Source organism: Poecilia mexicana, unplaced genomic scaffold (assembly GCF_051168715.1).
Source record: "Poecilia mexicana isolate PSO_F unplaced genomic scaffold, ASM5116871v1 scaffold_2, whole genome shotgun sequence".
NCBI lineage: Eukaryota > Metazoa > Chordata > Actinopteri > Cyprinodontiformes > Poeciliidae > Poecilia > Poecilia mexicana.
The window spans coordinates 9495619-9516585 of record NW_028263371.1 but is presented as its reverse complement, the minus strand read 5'-3'; the positions used below and the strand labels follow the sequence as shown (position 1 = coordinate 9516585).

Here is a 20967-nt window from a genome sequence, read left to right as displayed (position 1 = left end):
CCTCGCTAATATTACCTTTTGATCAAACCGCTTCAGAGATATCAGAGGACGCACTTTCCACCGACTCTACAGAAAAAAAACAACAAAAAAAAACAAAACAATCCGGGGGTCATGCAAAAAAAAAAGCGCCTTGTGACTTTGCTTTAAAGTGTATTCCATAATGGAGAGGACAAAATTATGTTCAAAAACACAGCTCACCAAGCAGCACTGACAGCCACCATTTGATCCCCCCCACACAACCCCCCCGCTTCTCCTCTGAGATTCCTGTACGATAACGCATCAATTTAGATTAAGGTGATATGAAAGAGAAATGTAAAGTAGGGCTTCAAGAGGGAGGAGCCGGTGCATTTGAGATGAATAAAAAGATATTAAAATTAACGCGTCCCGCTTCGGCACGCTTACAACTGACCTGTGAGGTGTTTTCAACGGGAGAGTATTTGAAAACTAGGATTTGAGAGCAGATAATGTTAAAGATGAAGTTGAAACCAGACATTTGCGTACATTGACTCGTTTTGTTTTGTTTATTTTCCCCACTGTCCGACTTTAAATCAGACTAAAGTTTTCTTGCTTCAGGTCAAGTTGTGATTGGTTCACATCTTTGGAGTTTCGTTGCAACTTTCTTCAAATTAAGACCTATTTGTCCACGAGTGGATATTCAAACTGTAACTTGAAGTAATGGCTTCTTCTCTGCTGAGTGGTCTTTCAGTCCAAATTAGTACAAGACTCATTTCACTGGTCTGCTGGGGGTCTTTTTCCACACAGTTCATGTTCATCTTTGGGACACTGAACTCTCTCCTTCCTTAACAGTATGAACAGGTGAATGTGGCGCCTTCAGGCATCTGGAAATTGTACCCAAAGATGACAACAATTCTCCTAATATCCTTTCTAAAGTTTTTTTTCCCCCATTTTTACAAAAGAAAGCACTCTGATGTCTTAACGTGTGTCTACAGGTGTGCCTCTATTTTGCTAAAATATTGTGAACTGACCTATCGGGAGCTTACAAAGTGATGACATCATCATCATCTGGGCTTTTTAATAATATTCTGAGTCCGAAGAGCATTAATGATTCTCTCAGGGATTGTCTATTTAATTATTCTTCCATTAAAAAAAAAAAACGCAAAAAGATTTGGTAATCCTAGCTAACCTAAAACAGCATTGTAAGTTCACATTTATTAAATGCGAGTGAGAAAGACAGCACACGTTACTACAGTCAATATAAATATCTGGTTTTCAACACTGAGATTTGCTGAAAAATATCCCCCCAGCATCTGGACATGAGGCTTTATTCAAATATAGAGGGCGGTGGATAGAGAGGCTGATGAGGTCAGAGGTGTTTCCCTAATAGATTTGTGCAGACAAGGTGAAAGCTCGATTCAGGTGTCCCAAAGAAGATTAGGGCGAAACCACGGAGGCCGTATCTCCAGTCCAAACAAGTACGGTTTGATAGCGCTGCTCTGGCCTGGAACGGAGGGGAAAAAAAAAAACAAGCCCCGCTGCCACAACAAAGACAGGAAATTCAGCATAGATTCCTACTTCTCTCTTTTCTCCTGCCTCTCTATACCTAACAATGCTGGTAATGGAGAGAGAACAGTGCCCGGAGCTGGCAGAGACACCTGCGACATATTTTCTACCCCGCTCACCACCGCTCCTCCTCCTCCTCTCCCCTGCTTCCACCCTCCCACTCTTCCCACCCCCTCGACATTAAAGTCCTTCACAGAAATCAGAATTTAATAAATCACCCCAGAGCCTGACAGAGTTTATCTCCGGGGGTCGCCTCCACTGTGCAGAGACCCACAGACAGACAAAGCGAGGCCCGATAAGATGTGAAATTAAATACAGTTAGCAGTTTGAGACAAAGGAGGGAGAGTGTCAAACCGAGCTTTGTACGCCGTAAACGGCTGCCTGTATAGTCAGTACAAACACACACACACACACACACACACGCGCGCGCGCGCGTACATGCATTCCAAGCACTCACAAACGCCAAAGACAAGCCAGGGTGATTCATTTCAGGTTTCCTCTCACATTTAGCCTCATTTGCATCCTCCACTGTCAACATATCGCCTCTCCCAGATATGTTCAAGAGCTCTCATTAAACGTCCAGGGGATGACATCCTTTTTCTTTTCTTTTTTTTTTTTTTTTTTTTACCCGGATGCGCCATTATTAATCACCGGCTCCACTCCTATGCGGACTCATCTCCATCACGGATCAAACGCTATCTTCCCGTGTTTCCTTTCATTCAGCAGATATCCCTGACACCAGTCATCACCGCAGCTAAGGGAGACTTATGGGAGCGCGTCGGGGCTCCGACGACCTTATGAATGCCGTGCATAAGCGTTTAGCACAGAGAGGATATAAATGTGGGGATTTGCTCAGATCTGTCTGCTATAACCTCCCGCCTGTGCCGTACGGGACACGATATACCTGCCCCGTTCGCACTAACCCAGATATTTGGCAAAGCAGGAGAACTTTCTTGCTCCGTTTATGTCGACCAGCCAAAGTTTTCTGTGACAAAAGTAGGTTTGCAAAAAAAAAAAAAATCTTTTTGGAGAGGAGCGCTTCCTTTAAACTTCTGAACTAAGCTGAGTACAACAAAAGAGATGCATCGAGAAACTGGCAAGCGCATGGAACAAATTAACAAATTCTACCGAACCGGATGGTCAGAACCTGAAAAATCGTGCTACGTTACAGCAAAGTGGCTTAGTTTTGTGTTGAGCCGCAGCAGAATAAAGGAGCCTGGGATCAACAATTGACACTGGAGAAAATATCTAAGAATTTCATTCCTTCACAACTCTGGCAATACAGTGTGACCATCATGCTACTTCAAGGCAATTTTTCAAGCGTGTGTAACATTTTGCAACGAATACTACCTCTCCTAAAAATGAACATGTGCTTTCTGACTCAACTGCACAGGTGAGGACCACTCAGAGCTACAACAATGAAGGAAAAGCAAACCATCTCTGCATGCCTCACTCAAAAAACAGTTGGGAAGACGAAAAAGTAGGCATAACCCAGATGTGACAGTCTTTGTTTTGTATTATAGCAAAAATACTTCCATGCTTTAAGTGAGGTAGCCTTCTTTCGGCTATCAGCAGTGCACAGAAATAAGTTGCACTTCTTCTCTCCGTCACTCCGACATTTCTCTGTCTTCTCATTCAGTCGGGTTTAGACCGTTGGGACAGTGCGATATGGGACATCCAGAGCTTTTCAGAGTCTCACATGTGTTTGAAAGTGATCCCTGTGGGCTCACAATCAGCCAACTGGGTGGATCTGCTGATCAAGCGGATCAATACAGCCTGCAGAGTCAACCAATGTAACATCAGCATAGGAAAGGAAATGGAAAGAGTTGCCATTTAATATCTGCTAACAAATGGCTGCATTCGACTGACACAAACATTTTGCGTTTGAGTATTGCTGAAATGTCTCCACAGCGAAGTAGGAGCATAAATACAAGTTAAGGTACTGGGTACATTTCTTTGCGTGTTTGTTTTCCTTTGCTAATTTTTGACTTTAATATTTTCCTAGAAACATTACTAGAAAGTTGCCGATATCCTCTGGAGGCCATGCCTCTAGCAGAGAACACACTTACAGAAGTTGTGCTATAGAACAATTAGTGGCACTTTGAAAAATGAAACATGCTCTGTGTTATGAAGGGGGCATGATTGCAATGCCTCCATATGAGTGCACAGTAATATTCTTTTCAATTAACTGAGGTCTCCAGTTCACATCAGGATATGGCCGACCTCAGCTTTTTAAAGCTGTTTTCCTTTTTTTTTTTTCCTTTATTTTTTTTTTTCTCCTTCCCTCCCCACTCTGTAGTTAAGAGAAAGCACAGTCAGGTTTCCAGGAAGACGTAGCGCTGGTCACTTAATGGGCTTAGCCTGGTCGGCGGACCTGACCTTTCGCTTTAACAATGCCGAGGCCAGCGAGGCTCGCGGCCTTCTCTGGGAACACAGTGACCCCCGGGTGAAGCCTAATCTCACTCCGACACCGTTCTCCCTCTCTCTTTCTCTCTCCGCTGTCCAGACAGACAGCCTTCATCCACAGCCTCCCTCTGTTGCTCCGACTGATGCCTTCCTGCTGAGACAACAGTGCCAAGGAGCTGTCAACAGGCCGGTGCTCAGCGGGCCCCGACAGGGTCTCACACGCAGAGCCCCTCGGGGTCCGCGCAGGCACTGACACTCTGCGCTCGGGCTTTGAGAGCCCCCCCCCCCCCCCGCCTCCCCGGAAGAATGTCGAGAATGACAGGAATGTCGGGTGCCATCGAGAATCACGATAACGTTCTACCATCTAAGAGCATGATTAGCGCGTTCTGTCGTCAGTCCGTCTATGGATGAGAAAGGGGGGACAAAAAAAAAAAGAAGAGGTTTGCTGGATACTTTAAGCTTGTCAGTGCTCTGCAGTAGCTTGTCATTTTAAATAACTTGATCCTGCACCTCCCACGTCACACATATAACCATCAGCCACACACTGGGCGCCAGTTAGCCATACTGACAGACATTGATTATTTATTATTAGTAGTATGTGCGTTGTGTGCATTTGGGCTTCAAAACTTAAGCTGACAGTTCCAAACATTCCCCAGTTCCATTCAGAGAGCCTGCACATTCACTTCATCTGCTGCTCTTTGCTTCGGCTTTTCTCATTGTGCATTTTGAAAGGCCATTTGGGTAACAGCACCGGCTGGAAATAACACCAGTCCACATAGCACAATAGAAGCAAGCGCTGTGCTAAAAAAGATTTCTATGGCTTGTCTGTAAGTGAGAACAAGGAGAGCAAACAGAACCTTAACCGAGTGTTTACACATGTGCAAGAACACATCCAGACCGGGCATGAAATCCTCATGCTACGCTAGTTTTAGCTATGCTAAACAGACAAGAGATTTTCGGGTTTTCTCTGTAGCTTCTTAGGGGGCGACAACGTGCTGGTTTGTATCCCGTCTACTCAGAGGTGGAGAAGAAGAAAAAAACCGAATTGAAGGGAATGATTTCACACTAGAATATCAAGAACAGTGTTTGTGTCTGCGTTGTTGTTGATATTTGAATTATCCATAGTGGTTAAACGGCAACATTTTTAGAATACGCCTCATTGTTTTTCTTGTACTGTTGCATATTGTTAATGTCCCTGCTGGCGAGTCCCGTAAAAGTGCTACCAAAAAAAAAAAAAATCACAAACCTTAATGAGCGGGTACCAACGATGAAATTGACTGGGACTTATGACTTCGGCATTACTGTTTGCCGAAGTCTTAATGACAAATCTAGTCACTCCAATCTAATTTTCTGACATCTGAATAAATATACCCAGTGAAACAGTAGTAAAAATATGACCAAATTTCTTATCGATTTCTACTTTTTTTAAGAAGTTATTACCCGAACCTGGCCTGCGCCTAATAGAGACACATTCACACGGCTCGCCAGAGCCTTCCACCCCGAAAACAAGACTTACTTTTCCATCAAAGAAGTTTATTCATCTCTGAATGTTTTTTTTTTATTTTAATTTTTTTTTTCTCCTGATCAAATGATGTCCTATGAAAGGTTGCTCTTTCTTCTCCCTTGCAAGTAAACCATACAAAGCAGTGTTTGATCTCCGAAATCCGATCTGTATTTCTAGTATTGTCTCCAGTCCTTACTGTGGCATCTTAAAGGTCAGGAGTGAAAGGCCATTTGATAACTACAGAAAGACCTTTCGGCTTTATTACGCTGCCTTTCATCTCCTTTCCTGCCGAGGTTAAAACAAAGCACGGCATCCTTTTGAAAAAGAAGGGATAAAATGGATCACTTTGGAGCCCCGAGCATTTTTTTGTCACTAGGGGAAGTCTGGCACCCAGTGCATGAGGGAAAACTCTAGTGGGATGCATTTCTGGAAGAGATGATTCTTCCCAAGCAGAATTAGCATATGTCCTCTCAACCTTCCACCAAACCTCTCAAAGAGACCCTGAAATCCTATTGAGATACTATTACCACTCAAACAAGGCATTATTAGAGACATCTAAAGCAGGTGTGCGCACACTAATACGGGCACACACGCACGCACGCACACACACACACACGCACACACAATCACAGCTCAATGACACCCACTTCCCTCTGAATATTCCTTTCTTTTTAATGGTAACCTTGGGAGACGGGGCCGCACCGGCGAGACACTTAACAGCCACTAGTCTGAGAAAAATGTTTTTGATATGCTCGTGTCATTTAATCATCCGCCGTTCTGCCGAGGCCGGGCAGGACAATTTTGCAGGATATTAACTCCAAACTAAACCCCTGGCTTGTATCATTTGTGGGGCCAGTCAAGCAGGAGTCCCAGGAGGAGCGGAGACTTCCTCCTCACAGTCGTAGTAATCTAAGCTTGACTGGCTTGCGCACACACAACTAATCGTCAGGTAGACTGAACCGTAGAGAAATAAAGGAATCGGCAAACGCGTGGCACAAATGAAGACGGTAAATGGAGGATGAGTGGATTTGGGACGCTGGCGAAAAACAAGCCAAAAAAATAAATGAATAAATAAAAAATTACACGCATGCGACAACGCTGCGCATTAAGCTGCAAGGCGATACTTCCACACCAAAGTTGGAGATGCGAAGAGCATTTGTACAAATGTCATCTTGGCATGATCCATTTGGACAGCCCCACATTGCTTAATGGGGTAGGAAATTCATTTCTTTCCCTTTTTTTTCTGCTGGAGGAGATGCTGCGTGATGTGATTCTATGCAAAATATATAAAGCTACTGCAAGAAAAGTGATAGTTGGAGACGGAGCAGAGGTGGACAGGAGAAGGAGAGAAGTGTCTTGTGGCATGGATGCTCTCTATTCTTCGGCAGGCAGGAGCCTCACATGTGCGCAGACAGAGCGAGAAGAAAGCAAAGGCAACTGATGAAAACCATTTTTTGTTCCTTCACAAAGAACTAGGTCACCCTCTCATAATTGTCAATCATGCAATAAATCTCTCTGTGGCACAAATGAATACAGCATTGGGAATGAGACAAAGCTTATTGGCATGCTATGTCAGCTTGACTCAATTCATCCTCCTTTTCACACAAGACCATTCATATGTGAAGTTGTGCGAGGGGGTCTCTCTCTCTCTCTGTGTCTCACACACACACACACACACACACACACGTGCACACGCACACACACACACACACACACACACACACAGCTTCTTTCTCCAAACCAAAGGCACGCCGTTACACCCAACATGTAAGTTGGATGGGGGTTAATGTCTGTTGACAAACCATGGTTTTGTCCCTACAGAGGAGATCTTAGTGTGTTTTTTTGCACAATTTAGGAATAGTAAGAATTAGGCACAGGCTGGTTATGATATTGAGGAAAAACAAAGTTTTAAAACCCACAAAACTTTTCCGCCGTACAGTTCCTATGGTTTAGATTATCTGATCATGTTGCCCAAAAGGTTCACAAAGTGACTACAGTTTTTGAGCCTTAGTGTCCGGCAGAGCCGCACTTCTCCCAACCGTTGCGACAGACTGCTGGCCCGTCGGCTACAGTTTCCATGGGATCACAGGAAAGGCTGAGACAAAGATTTAAAACTGTAACAAATCTTTTATCGAGCAAAAGCTGTTTCAAAGCTGGTAAGACATGAACAGCAAGTCTGTTAAGCTGCTGACTGCAGACTGGCTACACGAGCAGATAGCCTGACTAATCAACCAGCTAATTAACCTTTGTCTTATGCTTGTGTTATCCAATCAAAACAAGAAAACATAATGCACAATAAGCACACTGCTACTAAATTTAAATGTTTTGATACTTGTCAAAACATTTTGGGCCAAAAATACACCGATTCCAGTCAGAGGACAATGTCTCGGTCCGTTCCTATTGTTCTACTTGTGTTATTCGCTCACTTGTGTCACTAACTTTACGTGTTCTTCCTGAAGTAGGCATTGTTGTTAGCACAACCTATGAGTTATGTTTGGCATGGTGCATTCAGTGTTTGGAAAAAGATGTGATTTTTGAGTTTATGACCAATCAGTGTCAGGAAAGTTGAAAATCAACCAATTCCCGTCACCTACCAATCTCTCTGTGCATCCCTCTTTGCTATGCGGGTTTTGCGTTTTAAATATGAGCAATCAGATTGCACAATTATGCATTTTGATTTTCAGACAACGAGAATCCCCTAGTTGTAAAATCACTAAACTAACTGTTGAAGACATAAACACTGCATAGGCCAAGTAAAGCATTTACAAGTTGAAAATACGACTCCAAACTGTTCAGACCAGGCGTACTTGGTCTACAGTACAGTGCTCTGCTTTTCCTGCAGCCTGATTGGCTGCGAGCGTCAGATTGACACAGCACTACGCGGGGCTCTATCCGCGGAGGGTTTGTGTCACATCTCCGAGGACCCGACTGTCACTCTTTAAGAGGAGGGTAATAATAGCCAGGCGCCACAGCGAGTGGTGGCACAGGCGATTTTAGAGAAACATCAGGGAGACGGTGACATTTGAGTCTACGAGGAGAGAAACCCAAGCGGTGCAACCAATAAAGACTCCCGCCGATATTCTCACTTGGCTCGCCCAGAGAGACGCACGCAGAGGCAGAGAACGGGGGTGGGGGGGTGAAAGGCACAGGGAGATGTCAGTGTTAGATGAAAATGTGTTGACCTGGTGATATTGATACCCCTCCCCCCCCCACCCCGCTCATAACCTCTACAGGTGTGCGGAGCCGTCGAGAAGCAGCTCTGGGTGCGACTTTCATTGGATAAAAAGCAAGAGCCGCAGACCTCCAGATGAAGCAAGCTTCAACGCTTAACTTTAAACTGCAAGCAAATAAAAATCTGACAGCAAATATCAAACCAAATATGTCGGTCTTTCTAATATAAACGGCACCGACGGAGGCTTTTCAAGGCCGACACAAAGTTCCAGCTTTCTTTCATGTCTGACCTGTTTTTTTTTCAGTTTAGTTTAAGGACTGGACCATGCAAAGAGAAGAAAAATGTTCTACAGGTTAATTGATAGAGTTGGTTGTTCAAAATTCACAGTAAAAAAAAAAAAAAAAAAAAAAGGAAGAATGACTCATTGATTCAACTTATGAATCAAATGCAAAAATCTCCGTATTTGACCTATTCACTTATCAGAGCATTAAGGGAAAAACTGGACAATTCCAACCTCCACTTGATTGATCGGTGCCTTTACTTCATTAAAAAAAAAAAAAAAAGCTCCAAAATTCTCCAACGACCTCAGGATTAATGACTTCATTTTGATTGATTTTTAACTTGCAAAATGATTTTTTTTTTTTTTTTTTTTTTTTTACTTGTATGAAAGACAGATCTGGAGCAATCTGACAATCAGAGTCAGACTTCAAACAGTGCTGTAAGACATGTTGTCTAGATATGACCTATTTATGTATCTAATGAAGACTATCACTCACAGATATGCCATGTCTGGCAGCATTCAGAATTAGAACATGAGGACTTAACAAATATCAGTGATGACCATGATCGCGCTTCACTTCCTGATCAAAAGTTTTATTCCTTCTTTTTCTTCTGCAATCATCCGCATTGGAACCTTATGGCCATAGAGCTGATTTTTTTTTTCTTTTTTCTTTTCAGTTCGCTCATCTGATGAAACTGACTGAGCAATAGGCTTTGAACCACCTCAGAAAGTGCTGTGAGTCTCAAGTGTCATTAGCTCCAGGGCTTTTTTTTTTTCTTTTTTTTTTCCAGCTAGCACCAGGTAAAGATTAGATAACGATCAGCGCTTTAATAGATACCGTTGGAGCCGTTCCCGCGCTGTGCCCAACATCTGAAGTTTAAAGAAGAAGAAGTAGTCCCTTTCTGTGCTCTGATGTCCCACTGAACCGGCGAGGAGAGCGGCTGGCGTTAGAACCACACACCTCTTGCCCCCCCTCTCCCCGGCCCGGTTGGAGTACAGTGAGTCTGTGCTGAGTCAGATCCGACCACCGTTTAAGAAATGTCCACCAACAATGGAGATCACTTGACTTTGACAGAAAAAGATCAGCCTTCATAATTATTTGCAGCGTAAGACTACTTTTAAAAAAAAGCATCTTTTCTCACACTGAAAATCTTGTTGAAGTGAAATTGAGATTTGATTTTTTTTTCTACTTGTTGAAAACATTGCAAATTAATACTCTGACTGTAGACATGTGCAGCACATGTTTGCTTATGATTTCCTCATGTAGGAACTTTGTTGCGTGTTATCTAGTCTTTCCCATTTTGAAGAGTGACGGAGAAACAGGCCTGCTTGTCATATGTTGTAAAGGCAGCTAAGCAAAACTTCCTAAACACTTTGATCAAATTAAAAACACTAAAGTAAACCAAAAGATAAATAAACAAATGATAAAATGAGCATTCATTATTTTAATAAAGCCTTTTTAGGGAACTTGATAATTTCATCATCTGAGATTTTGCACAAAGAAAGATTTAACCATGGATTTTTTTTTTTACCATTATGCAGTTAAAGGTTGAATTCCAGCTTCTGCTATAAAACCAAAATGTATTTGAAGGTTTGCCAGGTATGCTAATAAATTGTTGCATTAAATTCTGATATTTTATCACATTAACTTAATTCTGTCTTCAGTCATCAATGCATATAAACAAAATCGAACCCTTGTCAAAATCAAATCTAAGCCAAAAGTTTAACTTCTAGATTTATCAAGCAATCCCTTATTTCTGTTCTATTATTAATATTTTATTGTTTCACTTTTGGGAGAAATGAAGGAAAAAAAAAAACCTGGATGACATGATGGGATTTAGTTAGCTGACAATCCAAGAGTACAAAGGGGCTTTTTGTTGGATGACATTCCTGTCTTGGCATACTTTAATTATTAAGAGGGACTCCTTTTGTATTGAGCAAAGAGCTCCAAAAACATTGACACTGGAGGAATAACATCTGCATGTTTACTCAGGAGAAGATTCATCCCTGATAGGCCCGGCGAAAACGACGAGGGGGAGAAAAAAACAAGGAGAGGAAATTTGTGGAATCCCATCTGAGATTGCTTCCCTGATGGATTCCTTTTCCTGTCAGCTCAGACGAGAAATGAAGCTGGGGAAAATTAACTCCTGATACAGCCACGCTGAATTAGACAGAGAAGGGAAAAGAGAAAGGAGGGGGAAGGGAGGGAGGGAGGAAGAAGGGGAAAAAAAAAAAAAAAAAAAAACCTCAACGCACTTTTTAAGGATTCCAGCCTTGTCATTTTCAATTTTCTGCTCTTTGGACATGCTTGTATTCAGATTCCCCAACATCTATTCGCCATATCAATCCTAATTAGACAATCTGGGCCCACGAAGGATGTGAGCGGAGTTATTTGCATAATTTAATCATAAATACTCAGTGATACATATTTCCAAATGCATTTGTACAATTATCTTTCATCCTTGGGGCAAAAGTATTAATATGATTAGGCAATAATTCTTTATAAAAAAAAAAAAAAAAGAAAGAAAGAAAAAAGATGGGGGGAAAAAATAGAATACCAGCAAGTATGCAGTCTTTTTTTTTTTTTTTTAAACTCCAGCTCTGGGCTATATGAAAAATTAATTAATTTCTGAGGAAAATCAATTTCTCCATGTGACCATATTAGACAGAGCCCAGCAAGGGCCGGCATTCCTTCTCCAATCAGGAAATCTCATCTGCTCCCTCTAACTTCTGTCAGTAGCGTTTAACGTCCTGGTACAAGCGGCGGCGACTTCCGCCAGTGCTCCCTAAATGTGCCGTAATGTGAAGGGGACCCATAAGGAAAGACCCAAAGTAGATGAGAAAAATCACTCTTTAGCATCTAACAGTGGATCGGCCATACTGGGCAGTCAGCCGGCATGGGAGAACTTAGCCCATGCCGGCTATAAAGTTATAAAACAAACAGAAGTCGTCTGATTCAAATCTCTGGTCTATTAGTTATAACTTTACTTTCACAAAAGTATCAAGCTGGGTGATGCCCTTAAACACATTGCCTGTTCTTAGTTTTGATGCTCGAGATTATTGGAAGGAAAATCAGGTTGTTTTTTTCCCTTCATCCTTTGCTCTGCCGATCACCGATCAGAGCTGATAACGGGGAAACCGGCCAATCCCAGCCTCTCCGCTGATTGATCGGTGCATCTCTGTTTAAAACCATTTGATTTCGCGCAAGGAATTAATTGGCAATTCAATCACCGCTGCGGATCCAGTAAAGGCATGCAAATAAGACAGGAGCACGGACAGCTAATGCATCCACAAGGCAAATTAACAATACGGGGGCCTCTTTGCCATGCAAATAGCCTCCAAATCCACAAACGACATTAGACAGTGTCAAACAAAGCCTCTCTAACAAGTGAAATCTGCGGTTTTTAAAAGAGTCTTGGCTCGGCTTCATTTAGAGCTACAGAAATATGATCCTGAAAGAGAGAAAAGCCCGAAAAAGGGGAGAGTGTGTTTGGTTAAACAAGCTCCTTTATGGAAGTTTTCCCAAAAAAAAAAAAAAAAGAAAGAAAAAAGAACAGTTTTAATTTGCTCTTTTTCCAGCTCAGTGAGTGTCAACTCAATAAAGCAATTCTGATTTTCAAGGAGGCTATTTGTTTGCACAAAAATAAATAAAGAAAACAAAACCAAACACCTTGCCACCATCTGCCAACTGCACAGTTGACTTGAGCACATGTACTGTACCTAATCAAATTTAGCAGATCCCCACTGAAGGATTAAAATGTGGGAAAAGAAGAAAAAAAAAACTTAAAATGCTGTTTTTTTCCCCCCTCTTTCTCTCTCTCTCTCTCTCTTTACTCCAATAAAGAAAAAGACGATACGAGAGCCAATTTGGCTTTTAGAGAAAGTACTTCAACAGATTTGGATTTTAAACAGCTTTGTATACCATTATCTCTTGCTCTCTCTCTCCTTTTTTTAAAATTCTGTCCATCTTTATCTGTCTCTCTCACCTCCTCCGCTCCTCCTCCCTCCTTCTCCTTCTCTAATCAGGCATCTGTCACTCTGTTTTTGAAGTTATTATCGCCCGAGCCTCCCTCTTGGATGTGGTTGCCCGGTGACGGGGGGTATCTTAGCACCCACTCTGACTGGGAATGATTTGAATGGAATCCAGAAATCTCCCCTGAGTACCTGTAAACACATCCGCGCCTTGTAGAAAACAAATATATTATAAGAGAGCTCAGCAGAGAGGAGAGGAGAGGAGAGAGGAAGAGGAGAGAGACAAGCTGGCACCCTCGGTGGCAGCTCACACTGAGCGCTAAACAAAACAATTACCGTCATTTGCAAATATGTGTGTTTAGGCATAAACACTCCTGAAGTAGGAACAAGAGAGGTGAGCGCTCTCGCTACACATCCCAGTCACATCAGCATCAATTATATATTTATATAAGTGCGTTTAAAAAAAAAATAAAAAAAAAAGCAAAAACGTGGCTTTTGCTGGGACCTGACAGAAACGAGCTGAGGAAAATCTATTTAAGCGGGGCGTGTAAGTGAAAAAAGCCGGGCCCGTTTCCCCAGCGGTGGGACACCGTCGAGGGCGTGCAGTTAACCTTCAAGGGGTAGACAATGATTGTCAATTAAAACCGCTGCCCCAGCATCGGATAGCCACACACACAGACGCAAACACACACGAAAAAAAAAAGGAGACCAATGAGAGATATGCGATATCTTCGCGCCGCCCTCGTGTTATAATAACCTTTCTGAGAGTTCAAGTGTCACGCAGCAATAAGAACCTCTTTTTTTCTTTCTTTCCTTTTTTTCCATCCCACCGCGGGGAAAATGAAAAGGGAAAACAAGTAGCTGGAACACGGGGGGCTCCTGCGGGGGCTCTTGGAGGGGCCACAGTCATATAATGTAAAAGGGGGGAGATTACTGAACCCGGATCAGTGTGGAACACTGGTAATCTGGCACAAGAGCCCTTCAGAAAATAAAGAGGTTAATAGTCACTATATTTCTGGTAGTTTTTTTTTTTTTTTTTTTTAAAGATTAGCTGTAACGACCTGTAACTGAGCTCAGACTGTTCAAACACACATCTTCGTTTTCATGGTTTTAAGTTGGGATGGGCCGCTATCAGGCGAGCAGGAATACCACCACCACTTCACCCTATTTGCACAATCAAGAGCAAAACTTTCCAGCAAGTTATAATCAGTTTTATTTCGAAGAAAGACGCTGCATTCACTACTGCTGCTCAAATAAAATAACAATAATCACATTGATTGCATTTACTTATCACGATCTTCACTTTGATGAATATAATTAAGCAAAAAAAAAATAATTAAATGAACACCTGCTAGAAACCTTTTTTTTTTGAGTTTTCAGGTGTGGACATTATTACACACATTTGCTGTTCAGTTCTTAAGAAGATGAAGCAAACAAAACAACAGAGATGCACAAAGAAATCAGCTGGAATCAGTTTTCAGCTTGAGCAGGTCTGACTGCTGACTGAAAAGCCACTGAATCACTGAACGCAGCTAAGCGCCAACAGGTCGAGTTCGTGCCAACACTCTTCAGTGAAGATGGTTTCGAAGAGGGAAGACTCAAGATTAACTGTGCTTAGAAATTTAGATGTTTTTGCTGCTCTCCACAGAGTAAAGCAAGCATAAGCAAATGATGTCAGCCGGTTTATTACTTGTGCTGTCTGCACATGTAGCCAGCCAGCAGTCAACTTGCATTTTCAAGTGATTACTGGCAATGTTTTCATAATCAGAAATGTTTCAAGCAGCCTGATTTGTTTTTGTTTTTTTTTTAAAGTCAAAACGTTGAGGATTTGTTTGAGCCAGCTGGCTAGCAGTGCACAGCAAAAGGCGTAAGAGCAGAAAGCACAATGTTAGGAAATATCTGCTGTCTCCTGCTCTTTCTCAATCATCTCTCTCTGACAAAAATGTTTTGCTTCTTAAAATGATAATTAGGTTTAAATTATTCACGCAGATGAAGACACAGCAGAAAAATTACTGCTATGAATATTATGATGGTTTTCCATGGTCAGAAATGCTTTAAAAAAAGCCAAATTTCTTGTGAGAGGAGAAATTTTATTTCAGCCAACTGACCAGCAGTGTGCAGCAGCAGCAGCAGGACACTTCAGAGCAAGCTCCAACGGAACCGGCACCTTCTCTGGCATCTCATTATATTTATTTATTTATTTATTTTTAACTTGGTGCACTTGGTTAACTTTTTAAAAGTCTTGAATCAGGTAAAACTTAAGCTGCTTAAACAAACCAAAACACACACACACACACACCACACACACACACACACACACACACACACACACACACACACACACACACACACACAAAAAGAATTCCAGCGAACAATACACTCTTTAAATGTGTTTAAACAGCGAGCATAGCAGGGAACAACTTGGCTTGTTTGTGTCCACATCAAAACTGAAACAGCAGGCTGCAGTGGAGCTCTGTGATGCTATTCACATTCACACAGTGTGCACAAAAAAAAGAAAAAAAAAAGAGAGAGAGAGAGACCGGTGTTGTTTTAGCACAATAGGCCGCCAGAAGGAGGGGGATAAACTGCATGTGAAATAGTTAGAGCCATTGTATAGGAGTATTATTCACTTCATTGTTATCACTGTGCCACTGTATAAAAAAAGAGCAGTGACACTCTGTGTAATAGAGGGAGAGGGGTTGGTGGGGTGGTGGGGGGGGATGAAAAGCTAAACTATCCCAGGCAGCAGGCTGTTGTTGTTGTAACCTGAGCGGGGTAAACCCGTGAACTCGGATACTTTTCCTTTTCTTTTTTCTTTTTTTTTTATTAATCTGACTGTAAGTTGGTGGAAATAGAGGGAACTTGTTTTCACCTCCGGGGTCAGTGGGATGTGGGTGTTTTTCTTTCTTTTTTCTTTTTTTTTTTTGAGGAGGAGAGGGGAGGGTTTGCAACCTGTGTGCTGTTTACTCAAAGTGATCATTTTGTCAGCAGCTGTATCAGCGGGGCGAGACGGAGCGTGAGGCGGCACATCCCCGCAAATAAAATCAACTCTTTCCCAAGCAACAGAAGAAGCCTTTTATCCCCGCGGATGCCTCGGCCCGTTCCATGATGTAATTCTCCAAATGGGGCAGGCAGGCAGGCAGGCAGGCAGGCAGACCCGGGTCTGAGTGATTGATTTCAGCCCAGCGCCGGGAGAACCTGGCTGCTTTCAGAGACAATTACAGTCCTGTCCGTGTGCCCGTAATAGCCCAGCACTTTAGCGTCATTAAAGCGACGCGAGGCACTGCATTATCCTTTAACCCCATCGCTGGTCGTCCCTCTTCCCTCCCCGCCCGGCCCCACCATTGACAACCCGGAGAGTTCAGCCGCATACTTTGTCACCTGAAGCTCCACGCCGAGCTTCAGAGGAGGATCTGTACAGTAGATAAAGTGTGGGGAGGGGGAGGTGACGGGGTGTTCGGGTCCCTTGATGCTTTATGTAAATGATGCTTAAGCACCAGGGTGCACAGGTGAGCTGTTGAGACAATTGCTGCTAAAACGGGAACGTGAAGCTTGCAACAGAGAGCTGCACGGAGGTGTGTGAGGCCCACAGGTGCAAAAACACAGGGTGCAGGTTATTCTAAATGTTTAAATGCAGCAGCAACACAACCGTGACGCGTGTGACGTGGGGAAAAAATGGCGAATCTGACAAGATCACTCTGAAAATTTCTAAAAAAAATAAAAAATTAAAAAAATTAAAAAAGTCCTGTCCGGGCCGTCGGGATATTTGCATTTAAATTCTGCACAGCTCAACTTACTTCATCTTCCCCCTCCCACAATAACTCGTCCGGTTAATTCTGCTACAAAAACAGAAACTGCACACTTCTAAACTAAACTAAACGTGCACTAATCAGGCTTTTCTTGGCCGATTCCAGACGAGATTTTTTAAAATTATTATATTCTTTTCTACTGTCACAAAATTAAAAAAAAAAGAAGGAAAATGTCCTTCAGGTTCTTTGAGGAATGTAACAGTTTTCAATTTAGCAGAAAATGAAGGAATAACAAGATCATCCCCGCTCATGCATGGAAACATCTATCTGTGACATTTATCTGAAACTGGAAATTGTGCACCGCCTCGCCTGCTGCTGACTGATGCATTTACAGACGGAGAATAGGAGGAGTTATCCGTTTTGATGCATTAAGTCAACAAGCGAAATGTTTTCCAGCCTTCTGAACTCCTCGACTGGTGCTTCTCTGCTCTAAACCCAGACTCAAAGTGACTTTAACTGCTTTTATTTTGCCGTTCCCGCCTCACTTGTGGGGAGGCTTTCCATCATATTTGCATTTCCAGCTCATCTCTGAATGCAAGGGGGAGCGATCAATATAGAATCAATCACAGTGACAGGTGAGAGGGTAAATTTGACCAGGCTCCACCGTCCTGAGAGACTTGAGCGATGCATCACAGACGAGGAGCAACAGGACAATAAAAAATGGCTTTTAATCCAGTATTGATCTGTGCTTAAATCAGTCGGTTTTCAAAAACAGATCAAGGTTATTTTTGCTCGAGTTGTTGCGATGCATTCATTTGTTCAAACCATTTTTGCTGTTATCATTATTATTATTCTATCACAATCAATGATGTTTAATTGAAGTAGAATTATTTGCATCGATAAGCAATAGCTTGCTGATGAACTCTTGCTTTAATAGGAGTGTAAAGTATTATTTTGTTGCTACCAGAAAGTAAGACAAAGTAATATGACAGAATTGTTTTTTTTTCCTCTATTTGTTTACATTCAGCCAAATTTTAATTATCCTAACTGAAACCTTAGTCCCACAGGACTTTAAAAGGACGCCTACCCCAGTTATATTTCGGTCAAAATAAAATAAAAGGAGTTGCGCAAATCTACAGGGAGAACTTGACATTTCAAAAGATTGCTAAACGTTTTAACATTTTCTAAAAAAGAAAGTGGTAGAGTTGGATCTGCAGTTTATTCAACGCCCCACTGTTATCGACTTACTGGCTCAGCAGCAGACAGGCTGTATCCATCATGTCACAGCTTTTGCGTTGCACGTGTTAAAAACTTTCACTTAACTTTTTAACTGCCGAGGCGCACAGCAGATCCTACGATGGCACTTTATCTTTTTCTTTTTTTTTTTTACACCCCCCACAACCACCAGCCAGCATTTTCAATTTTGACACGCATCCACGATCATACTCAAACCTTTCACACGTATACACAGGAATCATCAAATAGCAATATGAAAAACGCCGAATCCAGCTTTTTTTTTTTTTTTTTTGCATTGAGGTTGGAGGGAGGAAGAAAAAGAGACCGTCTTTCCCCCCCTCTCGCATGCATGCATGCCGCTGCGCCTTTACGCACGGCTCTCTTGCTGGCGAGGAGGGCGCGCGCACAGCGGAGCTCCGCACTCACCTCGCGTTGGTGCAGTCGTTGTAGAGCGTCTCGAAGTCCTTCCTGGAGATGAGCTTGCAGCGGTTCACTCCGGGCTGGATGGCGCCGAGCCCCCTGAGGATGCGGACCTGCTCCACGTTGCACACGACCGGCGTGATCTCCAGCCGCTTCAGCTTGGTGTAGACCGTGTGCAGTCCGCCGACCAGGTGCTTCAGGAACAGGTCGAACGCCTGCGGGAGGCAGATGAGCTCGCAGCCGTCCACGGTGAACGATGCCACCTTGGCGCCGCGCAGCTCGACCATCTTGCACTCGTTGTTCTGCGGGATGTTCTCGACGGGCGACGGGGTCGAGTAGACGGGCTTGCTCGGGGGCAGAGCCGCGGTCGGGGTCGGGATGCCCGGGCTGCCGGTGGCGAGGAGCTCCGACCTGAACAGGTTCTGGCCGGGTCCCGTCGGCGGCACCAGGGACGGGGACGAAGTTGTCGACGGCGGGGACGTGGTGGCGGAGGGAGTGGAGATCGGAGGCGGCGGGACGAGCGGAGTTGGTGGGATTAGAGCAGCCGGTACGGCCATGGTCACCTAACGAGAGGAAGGGGAAAAAAAAAAAAAAAAAAAAGGAAAGCAGTCCGAAGTTCAAAGTAAAAAAGCCAGCCTGCCGAGACACCCTTAAATGAAAGAATCCTTCAGAGTTTTAGCTCCTCAGTTAAGTTGGGAAGTAAAAAAAGAAAAAAAAAAAAAAAAAAAAAAAAAAAAAAAAAGCGCTGGAGCGAAAAAAGGCGTGCTGAGTGAATTTTTTCTCTCGTTTTTTTTTTCTGAGAGGGGACAATGATCAAAGATAGGAGGAGGAATGACAGGAGGAAAATGAGCTGAAAAGTGCAGCACCGCTCTGTGGATGAGTTGTTGTTGTCACACGGTACAGAGAGGGAGGAGCTAGGGGACAGTGGGAGCCTTTGAAGAACATAAAACTAACTGTTCTCTCTGCTTTACTGAAATGTTTCAGCTCCGCTTTAATAACTCATTAACTCCACACACACCGAACAGAGACATTTTTTTCTTTTTTTTTTTTTTTTTTTTAGATCAGATGGAGATGTTTTCCCCCGGCTCATTTCTTTGCGGCTGCAACAAAATAGTCGCTCCTGACTGATCCATCATTCTGCGAAGTTTTCTCAAATTTAAAATGAAAATTGAGAATGAAATGACCTTTTAATTTTTTCTTTTTTCTTTTTCTTTGTAAACAATTCGTGATGTCATAGTTGATAACATTCCTCATTTAATTAGCCTTGGCTTTTATTGTTGTGCTGACAGCCATTGTGCTTTTTTCTGTTGAGAAGCAGCAAAACAAAGTAAAGAATCAACATAAAGCTGGGTTGTTTTTCTGTTGTTGTTTTTTGCACTAAATGTCAAAACTGTTCACACCTCCTGTTAAAATGCTACTTTTTATGTTTTTCCACCTTTACTTTGATACATACTACATACAATTCAGCTGAATTTAAAATAATGACAAATTTGTTCAGGGGAAGATGAGAAACGGAAAAAAATGGTTTGATCTTGTTGCATGCTGCACACTCCTGAACTATATAAAACTATATTTTCATTGAATTAAGCAATCTGTCTTCTCAAGTTTACGCCTGCCATAAATTTTTGTAAATCTGTCTAATCTGAAATAAAGTTCAGCTGTCCAACACTCTGACATTTGGTCATTTGCATTTAGTTATTCTATTGTACTAAGGTATCAATAGTAGTAACTATACATTATATATATATATATATATATATATATATATATATATATATATATATATATATATATATATGTATTTTATCTGAATATGTGGCTCTGGATAGAGATGTATCTGTCTTTGGAGAATCTATTGGACAAAAGTGGAATTGCAACAATCTGAGTGTTTTTTCTAAATTTATGAACAGAAAAAATGGAAAATTGAAAAGACTGCACCAATGTCAAAACTCAATGCTAAAAAAAATACATCACCAAAAGGACACCGCACTCACAGTGAAACATGGTGGTGGCAGAATCATGATTTGGGGATTTTTTTTTTTTTTTACCTCCAGTGGATGTGGGGATTTAAGGTGAATGACATTATGAAACAGATCCAAATTCTGAGCCTGAATCTTTAGGTGTAACCTAGAAAGCTGAGGATTAAGAAGGATTTATGTTTTTTTTTTTTAGCCCCACACTGAGGCAAACCATACATCAAAATGACAAAATAATGACTGAATGAGCAGAAAATTTAACTTTTGAAATGGCCAAGTCAAAATCCAGAGGGAAAACCTGACTGATTAACTCCCCTGAAGAGGGATATGGACAATTAACGTCCTCACAGTCTGGCAGATTTGGACAACTTTAGCATGGTAGCGTGAACGTAAACTAAAGATGTAAAATTAGACTCAAATTTTACATGAGTAAAATTGTAAGATCCCTTAACAAAGTACTCGTTAGTGTAACCTGATTGTTGCACTCTTTCCCCAAAAGACACTGTATGTTTTTTTGCTTTTTTTTTCTGTTGCTTTGTGCAGAATAAATGTCCCCAATTCAACAGTGGTGCGTGTGTGTCTCTGTGTGTGTGTGTGTGCACTTCAGAGATCTTGCTTTGCATAAAATACAAGTAAGTTTTGTGCATGATAGAAACATATTCTCCAGTGACTAATTGTGAGCTGATGCAAACATGAGATCACTAATTAAACATGGACTTCAAGGTTTCGTT

General features: G+C 42.2%; 1 protein-coding gene and 1 long non-coding RNA gene across 2 annotated transcripts in view; one reads left to right on the top strand and one right to left on the bottom strand.

The window, feature by feature from the left end:
- dachd (dachshund d) overlaps positions 1-18955 on the bottom strand; it is a 134562-nt gene extending 115607 nt beyond the window's left edge. Inside the window, 1 exon segment of the mRNA XM_088010401.1 lies at positions 18267-18955. Coding sequence (XP_087866527.1) covers positions 18267-18817 — 551 coding nt within the window. The 5' untranslated portion in view covers positions 18818-18955.
- The window catches only part of LOC148160390 (uncharacterized), a 143210-nt gene extending 123282 nt beyond the window's left edge, over positions 1-19928 (top strand). Inside the window, exon 2 of the long non-coding RNA XR_015764662.1 lies at positions 18961-19928. This is a non-coding gene — a long non-coding RNA (uncharacterized LOC148160390). The remainder of the gene's footprint in view (positions 1-18960) is intronic.
- Positions 19929-20967: the final 1039 nt, after the last annotated feature.